Source organism: Hyperolius riggenbachi, chromosome 1 (assembly GCF_040937935.1).
Source record: "Hyperolius riggenbachi isolate aHypRig1 chromosome 1, aHypRig1.pri, whole genome shotgun sequence".
Taxonomy (NCBI): Eukaryota; Metazoa; Chordata; class Amphibia; order Anura; family Hyperoliidae; genus Hyperolius; species Hyperolius riggenbachi.
In genome coordinates, this window is record NC_090646.1 from 307817099 (window position 1) to 307830758 (window position 13660).

At 42.1% G+C, this 13660-nt stretch overlaps 1 protein-coding gene across 1 annotated transcript in view; it reads right to left on the minus strand.

Moving 5' to 3' along the window:
- YJU2 (YJU2 splicing factor homolog) overlaps positions 1-13660 on the minus strand; it is a 282458-nt gene that overhangs the window by 256219 nt on the left and 12579 nt on the right. The window contains exon 3 of the mRNA XM_068233936.1: positions 616-750. Within this exon, the coding sequence (XP_068090037.1) occupies positions 616-750 (135 nt within the window). The remainder of the gene's footprint in view (positions 1-615; positions 751-13660) is intronic.

Sequence of the window (13660 nt, forward strand, 5' to 3'; positions counted from 1 at the left end):
GCTGTATGCTAAAGATCCCCCCTTTGCTGAGAATCTAGTTATCGACTTTTTTAAATCTGTGCATCTCCCACTAGTCAGGGATGACGATAGACTGAATTTAGATTCTCCTATAAATTGTCAGGAATTTTATGACGTGTTTTTTAAATGGTGTATTTTTTTATTTTTACAAGTGTTTTATTTTGGTAACTATGGGGTTGGGAGGAAGGGGTTAAAAATAATTAAAAAAAAACCAATTTAATTCTCCTATGGATTAGTGTATTATAGTGTTTTGGATGTATTTTTACTTTTTGGCCACAAAATGGTGCTATGTTGTTGAGTAAATATAAAACTGAACAAAGTGTTTACATATGTTTCTGGGGGGATTTTTGTTAATCAGCACTTCAGGAAACTGAGTCATCGCAGACACAGTGATCGGGAATGGAAACAGCAGTTATCCACTCCCCGATCACAGAGGGACAGGATTGCGGCGATTGCAGACGGGAGAAATGCTATCTGAACAATCATACTAGTTGACATCTGCAAGCACTCTCTCTTTCTTCAGTTTAAAATTCACATGCATGTACAACACCAGCACTTTCACTTTTCTACTTGCAAAAATGCTTACTGATTTCTTACCTTCATAGGATTATTAAGCTCCTCCTCTTCTCTTTCCTTCTGAAATCGCTTCTCTTCTTCTTCAATAAGCTTTTCTGCTTGGAAGTTACGTGTAGCTCCATGTTCCATGGCATAGTCTGTATTTTCTGGGTCAGTCTGTCAAAATGATAAGACTGAAATTACAAATCTGAATAAACTGATGAGATAAAAAAAAAAACTATTTGCAGTCCTTTTATGATCTTCTAACAAGTAAATACTATTAACCTGGACAAAGTGGAACTATACAAGTCTTTTAGGATTGCTCATAAAACAGTATGTTATGCTATTTAAGACTTAGACTGCCAGAGTCTGTACCCTTCGATTACCGCTGGCTTCTGCCATTTCACATACCGAGATGCTTGGGAGAGTCAACAACATCAAAATATTTGTGGGACCCAAAGCGCATAAGCTTATCTCAGATCAGTACATAGTGGTGCATGCAGGGGTAAATGTTACAGTGGGATGCGAAAGTTTGGGCAACCTTGTTAAAGGGACTCCGAGCAGTGCCTGTGGGTATGCCTTTAAGCATACCCACAACTAATTATTTATATCCTCACACCTACCAGCATGATGTTTGTAATTATATCCCCATGGGTTACTTGCATTTCATTGCATTGTGCTGAATGGAGCTGCCGACTTTGGGGAAAAGTCGTCCTGTGTAATACAAGTAACTATGGAAAGCTGCATACCATTTTGAAGCAATTTCGGAATTTCGATCGCGAAAATAGCGAAAACTAAAAGGCGCAGAGCGGCGGTTTATATATTGTTGGAAAGAGGAGAAAGAGAGCTTCAAAATGGTATGCATCATTCCATAGTTACTGCACTGCTCGGAGTCCCTTTAATCGTCATGATTTTCCTGTATAAATTGTTTGTTGTTACGATAAAAGATGTCAGTTAAATATATCATATAGGAGACACACCCAGTGATATTTGAGAAGTGAAATTAAGTTTATTGGATTTACAGAAAGTGTGTAATAATTGTTTAACCAAAATTAGGCAGGTGCATACATTTGGACACTAATTTTATTTATTCAAAAACCTTTAGAACTAATTATTGGAACTCAAATTGGCTTGGTAAGCTCAGTGACTCCTGACCTACATACACAGGTGAATCCAATTATGAGAGGGTATTTAAGGGGGTCAATTGTAAGTTTCTCTCCTCTTAATGTTCTCTGAAGAGTAGAAACATGGCGGACTCAAAACAACTCAAATGACCTAAAGACAAAGATTGTTCACCATCATGGTTTAGGGGAAGGATATAGAACGCTGTCTCAGAGATGTCAGCTGTTTCCACAGTTAGGAACATATTGAGGAAATGGAAGACCACAGGCTCAGTTCAAGTTAAGGCTCGAAGTGGCAGACCAAGAAAAATCTCGGATAAATAGAAGCGACGAATGGTGAGAACAGTCAGAGTCAACCCACAGACCAGCACCAAAGACCTACAACAACATGTTGCTGCAGATAAAGTCACTTTGCATCGTTCAACCATTTGGCGCACTTTACACAAGGAGATGCTGTATGTGAGAGTGATGCAGAGGAAGACTTTTCTCCGCCCACAGCACAAACAGAGCCACTTGAGGTATGCTAAAGCACCTTTGGATGAGCCAGCTTCATTTTGGAATAAGGTGCTGTGGACTGATGAAACTAAAATGTTATTTGGGTATAACAAGGGGCGTTATGCATGGAGGATAAAGAACACAGCATTCCAAGAAAAATAACTGCTACCTACAGTAAAATATGGTGGAGGTTTCATCATGCTGTGGGGCTGTGTGGCGAGTGCAGGGACTGGAAATCTTGTCAAAGTTGAGGGACGCATGGATTCCACTCAGTATCAGCAGATTCTGGAGACCACTGTCCAGGAATCAGTGACAAAGCTGAAACTGCGCCGGGGCTCGATCTTTCAAAAAGACAATGGCCTCAATTCAATAAGCTTGTCCCCTGTCTTTAATAACGTTTCTAGAGTGATCACCATGGTGATGAGGCATGTCGTATTCAGGAAACATTTTACCTCAGGCAAACCTAAAGTTAACTCTTCTGTCTTTGAGTTAACTCTTCAATCCTGAAAATAACAGGCTGTTTATTAACTTTAATAACTACAGAGGAGGTAAATTAAGGAACGAAGAGATAAGATAACTCTTACTGTGTGGTGGTACGTTTTCTCTTGCCTTATCTCCAGCATGATCTTAGTGAATTGAGGCCAATGACCCTAAAAACTGCTCAAAATCCACTAAGGCATTCATGCAGAGAAACAAGTACAATGTTCTGGAATGGCCATCTCAGTCCCCAGACATGAATATAATTGAAAATCCGTGGTGCGAGTTAAATGTCCATGCTCAGAAGCCATCAAACCTGAATTAACTAGAGATGTTTTGTAAAGAGGAATGGTCCAAAATATCTTCAACCAGAATCCAGACTCTCATTGGAACCTACAGGAAGCGTTTAGAGGCTGTAATTTCTGTAAAAGGTGGTGCCCAAATGTATGCACCTGCCTAATTTTGTTTAAACAATTATTGCACACTTTCTGTAAATCCAATAAACTTCATTTCACTTCTCGAATATCACTGTGTGTTTACTATATGATATATTTAACTGACTTTTTTTTAATCCTAACCAACGATTTATACAGGAAAATCATGACAATTAACAACGTTGCCCAAACTTTCGCATCCCACTGTATGTGATCATAAATGCCAGACTAAACAGGTGGCTTTTCAGTTTTGATTTAACCTCCTTAGCGGTATGCCCGACACTGTGTCGGGCATACCGCTCTGTGGCCCCAGGAGTCCCCAATAATTAAATAATTGTGCCAAATGACTGTAAACTCTCTAGATAGCACTAGGCTAGCTAGTAAAAGTGTCGGGCACCCATCGCTCCCCTGCGGTCCCCCCGTTTATACATTACCCCCCCTGGATCTAGCGATCGCACAGCCTTCCGGCACAGCTCTGGTCTCTCTATGGGGAGGATTGGGTTTGCGCATGACGTCATTTGCGATCCTCCCCATAGTGAAGACCGGAGCTGTCCGTGGAGGCTGCGCCGATCGCTGGATCCAGGCTGGGTAATCTATAAATGGGGGAGCGGAGGGTGCTGGACACTTCTTCTAGCTAGGCTAATGCTAGATTGAGGGTTTACAGTCATTTGTCACAATTATTTAAAAATTGGGCTAAAAGTAATAAAACCTGAGCGGCGTAACACTCAGGAGGTTAAATGTGTTCAGGGTTGTAGCTGTCTTTATTAAGTTTGGCAAGGCATTCCACAGGGTAGGAGCAGAATGTCAGAAAGCTCTGGCTCCAAAGCTCTGAACTCTGGGGTTGTTCAAGTTATTGGATCCTTTTGATCTGAGATTGTGGGAGGTGTGACACAGTTACAACAAAACCTTCAGGTATCCTGGGTCTAGGTCATGTAGAAATTTGATGGTTAACATGGCAATTTTGAAAAGCATTCTCCATTTTATTGGTAGCCAGTGTAGTGAACAAATGATTGGTGTTATGCGACAATGGTGGGGTTGGCTTGTTAACAGTCTTGCCGCTGCTCTGCCCGCAGCCGCCTGCCGCAGGTCCGACCCGATCCCCGGCAATGACGTCAGGGCGACCTCCAGGTCGTCCCGTACTGCGCCTGTGCAAGCGGCGCTGTCAATCACCGCCATGTGGGCCGGAGTGGACTGTGCAGGCGCAGAAGTACTGCGCCTGCGCAGTCCACTCCGGCCCACGTGGTGATGATCGACAGCGCCGCTCGCGCAGGCGCAGTACAGGACGACTTGGAGGTCGCGCTGACATCGCCGGGGACCGGCACGGACCTGCGGCGAACGGCTGCGGGCAGAGCTGCGACAAGGGACATGCTGGGAGCTTGGGGCTGGAGGAAGCCCCCGGTAAGTAGCGTTTATTTTCTTTATATTGCCCGGATAACTCCTTTAACCACTTCGCCATATCTGGACGCATATATCCGTCCAGATAGGCAGTGGTGCTGCAGCCGTGTGGTGCGCGCGATCGGGCGCGTGCCCCCGCTGCCTCCCGCTGCCCCCCCAATCAGTGAATGGGAATATAATTCCCATTCACCGATCCAAGTCCCCGGCAGAAATACCGACGCTTTCTCATCAGAGAGCGTGGTATTTCTGCCCCCAGGAAACAACTTCTCTTCATTTTAGTTCCTAGATGCGACATCGTTCGCATCTAGGAATTTTTTGAATGTGGCCATCTTGTGGCCAAATAGTAAACTGCACTCACATACCTGTATTAAATAAAAAATACATTATATTACATCTAAAATTGGCTATTTACCTCCTAAACTAAAATTACCCAAATACATTTTTGTATTAAAAAAATTAAAAAAATGACAATAAAAAAAAAAAAACTACATAAATAGTTACCTAAGGGTCTGAACTTTTTAAATATACATGTCAAGAGAGTATCTTATTACATTTTTTAAAATTATAAGCTTGTAAATAGTGATGGACACAAATTGAAAAAATGCACCTTTATTTCTAAATAAAATATCGGCGCCATAAATTGTGATAGGGACGTAATTTAAATGGTGTAATAAGAGGGACAAATGGGCACATAAAATGCATGGGTTTTAATTACTGTAGCATGTATTAATTTTAAACTATAATGGCCAAAAACTGAGAAATAATGATTTTTTTCCATTTCTATCTTAATCTTCCTGTTAAAATGTATTTACAGTAAAGTGGCTCTTAGCAAAATGTACTACCTAAAGAAAGCCTAATTAGTGGCGGAAAAAACGAGATATAGATCAATTAATTTTGATAAGTAGCGATAAAGTTATTAGCGAATGAATGGGAGGTGAACATTGCTCGGATGCATAAGATTTTCGAAGCTGTAGGCTGCGGCTATACAGTGCTGCCCATAATTATTCATACCCCTGGCAAATTTTGACTTAGTTACTTTTATTCAACCAGCAAATAATTTTTTGAATGGGAAATGACAGGCATCTCCCAAAAGATAAGACGATGTAAAAGAGGCATTATTGTGGGAAAAAAAACATTTCTCAGCTTTTATTTACATTTCAGCAAAAAGTGTCTAGTCCAAAATTATTTATACCCTTCACAAACTGTCACAGTCTGTGGGGAAATATAAAGTTCTATACCATTCCAAATAGTCCAAGCTATTCTAAAGCATCCTAATTACCCTGATTAACCATTTAGTGGCATCCTAACGCATTAATACGTCATGCTTTACCCTATTAACGGCAACATGACGTATTAATAAGTCGCGCGTTCCCGCCGCTGCTACCACCGTGTGCGCGCCGCTAAGGCCGCCGTTTCCGTCAGGATCCCGTGCTGAGGGATTGGGAAAGAGGACCAAACGGTCCTCTACCCAATCGCAGTGCCTGGAGTGAATGGACGTGACCGCGAACAGCAGCTACGTCCATTCACAAAAACAGGAAATGTAACAATTAAAGTGTAAAAAAAAAAAAAAAAAAAAAAAGTGAACACTTACTATAACGAGTGTTCACTAGCGCCATCTTGTGGCCAAAAAGTATATGACACGTACAAAATACATACATTTACAAGTACATACACATGAGTAATACAATTAATAAAATTCCACTTCCAACACTCCCCCTCCAAAAGAAAACACTTGTAAAAAAAAAAAATCAGCTTAAAATAAATAAATAAATACTTGCCTTAGGGACTCAGTTTTTTTTAATCTATATTTTATGGGGGAAAATTAATTTTAATTTATTACATTGGGGCTTGTAATTATGGCTAGAACAAAAAAAAACAGAACAGAAAAATAACACCTATATTTCAAAATAATATACTGTCGCCATACATTGTGATAGGGACATAATTTAAATGGTTTAATAATCGGGACAACTGGGCAAATACAATGTGTTTGTTTTATCCACAGGAGAATGTTTAATTTTAAAACTATAATGGCTGAAAACTGAGAAATAATGATTTTTTTTCTATTTTTTTGTTTTTTTCTCATTAAAATGCATTTAGAATAAAAAAATTCTTAGCAAAATGTACTACCCACAGAAAGCCTAATTGGTGGTGAAAAAAACAAGGTATAGATCATTTTCTTGTGATAAGTAGTAATAAAGTTATTAGGGAATAAAAGGGAGGAGCACTGACAAGTGAAAATTGCTCTGGTCCATTAGAGTAAAAACCCTTGGGGGTGAACTGGTTATTATTATTTATTGTATTTATATAGCGCCAACATATTACGCAGCGCTGCACAATAGATAAAAGGGTTAACATACAAGGTAGGACATACAGGAAACTCACAACAAAACAAGATCATGCAAATGATTTGATAATACAGTGTCATAGGTCAAAATAGAGCCTGTTCTAGTCCACAAGAGGGGTGATTGTCAGTAAAATTGCATAATCAAGCTGGAAACACTAAGGGAGATGGCCCTGCCAGAGGCTTACAATCTAAAGGGTGGGGGTGGAGACAATAGGTGCATCTGTTGAGAGGGTGTCTAACAGAACATATTATGGTGCTGGTGTAGGGGGGTATGTGAGCATGAAAGGGTGAGTCTTGAGATCTTGTGTGAAGGTATTAAAAGTGGGGACGAGTCTGGTGGCTGGAGGTAGCGATTTCCAGAGAGCAGCTAATTGCGGGTGGACCTGGCATTCCAGAGGCCACAGGAAACACGGAGCGAATGCCTAGGGGTAGGATGGATCGGAATAAGGTTATGCCAAGGGGGTGTGTGGGTAGAGTTTGGGGGGGGAAGGGAGGTGCATGGGGGTTGAGGGCCAAAAGGGAGTCTAAGGGCAGAAGGGGAGAGGGTGCAGGGAAACAGAAGGGGGACAAGGAGTAGAAGGAGGTGGAGGTAGAGCATGTGGTGATGGGGGAGAACGAGATGGGGAGGGAGATGGCTAGGAAATGGTGGAGGGGTAAGGGAGTGAACAGGAGGGAACATTTTGTACTAATGGGATAAGGTAGGATGGGGTGTGGAGAGTGGAAGCATAGACAGGGGGACAGCAGTTAGACCAAAATGAGGTAAATGTCACCAATGATGTGGCTGAAGGGGTTCAGCAAAGTTGCATCAGTAATCAATCCGGTAAGGAGAAGTCCACAGAGATCAGCAGTGAAGTTGGCAGAACATCAATGATGGCAAAAAAAAAAAAAAAATCCAGCTGTGTGTGATTGGTAGATGGGGTGTCTGGATGGTAATGAAGTAGCTTGTCTGGAGGTCGGCGATGGATCAGTTGATGGGGAGTTCAGCAGTGGAACAGCCAGTGAAGATCAGCAGTAGTGTGGTTGGTGAGGCACGGTGAAACCATCAGCAGTTTGGTAAGCGGGTGTGCAGTGCTTAAATTTAGCTGGCTGTATGTTTAGGTGGTGAATGTTCAATATGGTATTGAAGGTCTTTCAATGCAGGGTGTAGTAAATCAGCAGCCCAGAATTTTGTGCTAGTTCACTTCTGTTCCCTTCTGGCTCAATTCTGGTATAATTATTCGGTTTGTCTAAAGTACCCTTAAAATTAATACCCTTTAAATTTATACCCTTAAATGTATACACTGCTGACCAAGGTCATGCTGACTATATGATCTGCTAATATATCCCTGACTAGATTGATGCTAACAAGCAGACTGATTGCAGCTGTGAATATACTAGACACTAGACTCTAGCCACACAGGGGCAGGGCCAGTCTAAAGATATGCAGATTGTGGCTAATGAAATGAAATAGGCAAATGGTAACACAGGAAGAAGCCCCAATTATTAACACTTATAATTAAGCAGATTGATGCAGAATTTAGAATTTCAGCATACAGCCAGGAAAATGAAACCATTGCATACCATAAAAGCAGATTGATGCAGAATTTAGAATTTAAGCATACAGCCAGGAAAATGAAACCGTTGCATACCATAAAAGCAGATTGATGCAGAATTTAGAATTTAAGCATACAGCCAGGAAAATGAAACCGTTGCATACCATAAAAGCAGATTGATGCAGAATTTAGAATTTAAGCATACAGCCAGGAAAATGAAACCGTTGCATACCATAAAAGCAGATTGATGCAGAATTTAGAATTTAAGCATACAGCCAGGAAAATGAAACCGTTGCATACCATAAAAGCAGATTGATGCAGAATTTAGAATTTAAGCATACAGCCAGGAAAATGAAACCGTTGCATACCATAAAAGCAGATTGATGCAGAATTTAGAATTTAAGCATACAGCCAGGAAAATGAAACCGTTGCATACCATAAAAGCAGATTGATGCAGAATTTAGAATTTAAGCATACAGCCAGGAAAATGAAACCGTTGCATACCATAAAAGCAGATTGATGCAGAATTTAGAATTTAAGCATACAGCCAGGAAAATGAAACCGTTGCATACCATAAAAGCAGAACAGGTTAATTGGGAACAGCGGTTTTAATAAACTCAACAGGTGAAAAAAAGCAGCTCTCTACAGTTGATTTGTGGATAGTCATGGCTAAGACAAAGGCGCTCAGGGAGGACCTGCAGCTGCGCATTGTGGCTGCTCACAAGTCAGGAAAGGGCTACAAAGCCATTTTTAAAGGTTTTCAAGTTCCAGTGGCTACAGTGCAAAGTAGTATTTAAAAATAAAAGATATTCCGCACTGTGAAATCTCAGAGGATGTGGTCGTAAGCCAAAAGTGACACCTGTGTTGGCCAGGAGGATAGTGAGAGGTGAAAAAGAATAAAAGGACGTTCACCAAGGCCATCGTGGTAAATCTGAGCTCTGCTGGCGGCAATATCTCAAGGCACACAATTGGAAGGTTTGGTCACAATGATTTTTTCTTCATTTGACATAAAAAAGACGCAGCATTCAACCCAAAGAACACCATCCACACTGTCAAACATGGTGGTGGGAACCAAATGCTTTGGGGGTGTTTTTCAGCCAATGAACCAGGAAACCTAATCACAGGAAACAGCACCATGAAAAAAAGAGCAATACATGAGGATTTTCAATGACATCATCAGGCAGTCTGCAGAGAAACTTGGCCATGGGCAACAGTGGACATAAGGACCCAAAACACACAGCAAAAATGGTGAAGAAATGGTTAGCAGACAACAACATTAACGTTTTGGAGTGACCCAGCCAGAGTCCTGACTTGAATCCAATTGAGAATCTGTGGAGAGAGCTAAAGATCAGGGCGATGGCAAGAAGACCCTCCATTTCTAAAGAGGAATAGGAAAAAATACCTGTGGAGACATACAAAAAGCTGGTCTGCAATTATAGGAAGCGTTTGATTGCTGTAATAGCTAATAAAGGTTTTTTTTTATTGATTATTGAGAAGGGTATGAATAATCCTGGACTGGACACTTTCTGCTCAAATGTAAATACAAGCTGAGAATTTTTTTTTCTCCACAATGATGCGTCTTGTACATCGTCTTATCTTTTGGGAGCCACCTATGTCATTTCCCATCAAAAAATTACTTGCTGGTTGAATAAAAGTTAACAAAGTCAAAATTTGCCAGGGGTATGAATAATTATGGGCAGCACTGTGTATACAGCTTTCCCAAAGTGAAAGATAGACTCTTTCGCCACCCGGCTTGAGAAAGCATTCAGTAGAGAAAATAGATGAACTACACAAAGACATTACGAGCATAGGCCAGACAGTGATGTCTCTGGAGGAAAGGGAGGAAGGAACACCCTCCACGGTTATTGCTTTGCAAGTTATGGTGACCAAACAGAAAAGGAACTAGATACTCTTAAAAAACAGTTTGATGATTATGAAAATTGTTCCCGTAGACAGAACATTTGCATCAGAGGCCTGACTGAGGCCACGGGCGTGGAAGATCTGAGGTCTACAATTACAGGCGGTTTCAATATTTATTTTTTATTATTTATTTATTGTATTTATAAAGCGCCAACATATTACGCAGTGCTGGACATTAGTTTAGGTAACAGACAATATTTAGGGGTGACATACAGCAATATGACAATACAGGAATACAAGAAAAACCAGGTCACGCAGCACAGTTTGAGTGCAAGGTAATGCTTAGTCAGTCACTGAATGAGAGCATGGAGATTAGGTAAGTTAGGTTCACTCAAATGCATAGTATGGGTGCACAGTAATGGAGGCGCATGATCAGGTAGGACACAAAAGGAGGAGGATCCTTCCCAAAGGCTTAGAATCTAGAGGGAGAGGTAGGAACACGAAAGGTAGGGGAGTTCAGCTGCGGGTTTAGAGCACTTGTGAGAAGTGGTAGTTTAGAGTGAAAAGGTGAGTTTTGAAGGCCTTCTTAAAGATGTTGAAGGAGGGGGAAACCCTAATGGGTGGAGGTAGGGAGTTCCATAGTGTTGGAGCAGCTCTTGAGAAGTCCTGGAGGCGTGCATGGGACTGGGTGATGTGGGGGCGATCAGGCGAAGTTCATTGGAGTGGAGTGAGCGGCTAGTTGTATACCTCTGAATAAGATCGGAAATGTAGGTTGGACAGGTTTTGTGGACAGATTTGTAGGTCAGACACAGCATCTTGAATCTGATTCTGGACTGGATAGGAAGCCAGTGGAGGGATTCACGGAGGGGAGCCGCCGTAGTAGAGCGATGGGAGGATTGGATAATTCTGGCTGCCACATTCATGATGGACTGCAGCGGGGCTATTCAGGTCATAGGGAGACCAGACAGAAGGGCATTGCAGTAGTCAAGACGGGAAATTATGAGGGCATGGATGAGGAGTTTGGTGGTGGCAGAGGTCAGGAAAGGGCGGACCTTGCAGATGTTACGAAGGTGGAAGTTGCAGGACTTTGTGAGGTTTTGGATGTGCGGAGTGAAGGAGAGTGCGGAGTCCAGGGTGACACCCAGGCAGCGGGCTTGAGAGGTAGGGCGAACGGTAGTGTGGTTAACAGTGACATGCACATCTGGGAGGTTCAAGGATGCCCAAGGTGTGAAGATCATAAACTTCGTTCTGTCTAGATTTAGTTTAAGGAACCTAGCGGACATCCAGGAGGAGATGGCTGATAGGCAGGAGGAGACCTTGTCCATGGTAGTGGGTGATATGTCAGGGGTGTGGAGGTAGATCCTGGGTGTCATCTGCATACAGTTGATAGTTAAAACCCATGGAGGAGATAACCTTGCCAATGGAGGATGTGTATAGGGAGAAAAGTTGGGAGCCAAGGACCTAGCCTTAGGGGATTCCCAACGAGAGGTGGTTAGGGGTGGATGAGGACTCATTGAAGGAGGTTGTGAAGGAGCAGTTGGAGAGGTAGGATGAAAGCCAGGTCAGGGCGAGATAGTGAATGCCCATGGACTGGAGGAGTAGGGGATGATCTACTGTGTCAAAAGCTGCTGAAAGTTCAAGGAGGAGGAGAATGGAGTATTTACCTTCAGCTTTAGCTAAGGCAAGGTCATTGACCATATCATCTTGAAAAAGCCTGTGCAGTCCCCTTTGTACATAGAAAGGGTGCACAGAGCATTGATGCCCAAAAATAGTGATCCCCTGAAACCTAGAGACATTAACTGCAGGATGCTTCCTTTTACTGATGTTGAAGAGATTTTTCACTAAAATGAAGGGTAAAGACTTCCTTGATTTTGATGGCGCATGTCTCTCATTCTTTCCCGATATTTCCAGATGTACTCTGCTCCAGAGGATAGTGGTTAAACCTCTGCTTAAAGAAATTAGAAAGGCAGGGGGGTGCATATAGATGGGGTCACCCCTTTGCAATTAATGCCTGTGTCAGTGGCAAGTCTGCTATTTTGAGAACCAAAGACAATTTGCCTTTATCTAAATTGGGGCTCTTTGTAGATTGGAGGCTTCCCATAAAAATTCAACCTTTGCCCCAACGCCCCAGAGGGCAGACTCCTCGGTCTCAAAAGAAGATATCCACGTGGTCTCTGACCTATCTTTCCCAGCTGTGTCTGCACCTTGCCCATACAGTTGCTCTGTGCTGTTACTTTTTCAGACATCTGTGTGAGAAGTATATATAATCCAGATGCTTAATAAACCGCATTTATTTTCCTTGTCAATCTGTTATTTTTTTTTCTGCCTTGTTGTGATATTACGCCATTTAGCTGTGCCCTTGTGCATAAATCTAACTTCTGGGGCCTGCAGATATCAAGTTTGAAGACCTAACTTGGTCTTCTGGCTTTTGTCCCCATCCTTTGATCTCGTCATGAATATGCTTGAGTAAGCGGGATTACCTGTTCCTAGAAAGGGTTCCCACTTCGTTTTTCTGTAGTTTTGGTAAACAGTTGGGGTGGGAGATGGGGGGGGGGAGGGGTTTAGTAGCTTTCATGGGCTAAGGTTATGGAGTTCCTGTTCCTCGGTTCTACACTACCACCACTAGGGTTTCTCATACTGAGATTTCGCAAGCTATTAGGCTCAGTGTATACTTTGATGGTTTATGTACTTTGTTATTGTTTTGTTTTTCCCTTTACTAGGTGATCCCTACTGTCTGTCTTTCCTTATTGCACCAACAATGGATACGATTAGAGTTCTTACATATAATATAAGGTCTGAGCTCCACTAATAAGAGTAGTAAGCTATGGCTATAAATGTCTTGCCTTAAAGAGACACTGAAGCGAAAAAAATTTATGATATTATGATTTGTATGTGTAGTACAGCTAAGAAATAGAACATTAAAGGAATTCTATCAAACTTTTACTTTTTCTGTGAGCACTTTAAATCAATTTGCCAACAACAGTAAGGATGAGCACAGCATATATTTTTGCTGTGCAGAGTGTCTTTGTCTTTATCTAACTACTGTCGGCTATCCCCTAATAAAACTGACGGCGACGGGGAATTGGGGTAGTCCATTATACAAGAGGGGAGCCTCTTGCTGAGTACAGCTGTGGTTTATTCTATTCTGATGGTCCCCAGTGCAGAGCGAGTTATACAGCGTGTGATCCTTCTTATAAAGTCACTGTGAGGAGACCTCTCGCTCTGCTAGTCTGGAGACTGCTGAGCTGCCGCTGCGTTGCTACACAAAGGTAAACATGAGCTGGAGGAGGGTGCTTCATTGCTCTGAAGAGAGCTGTAGAGGAGGATTTATTATCATAATAAATCTTCCTCTACGTGGCTTCTCTTCAGAGCAATGACGCGCCCTCCTCCAGCTCATGTTTACCTTTGTGTAGCAACGCAGCGGCA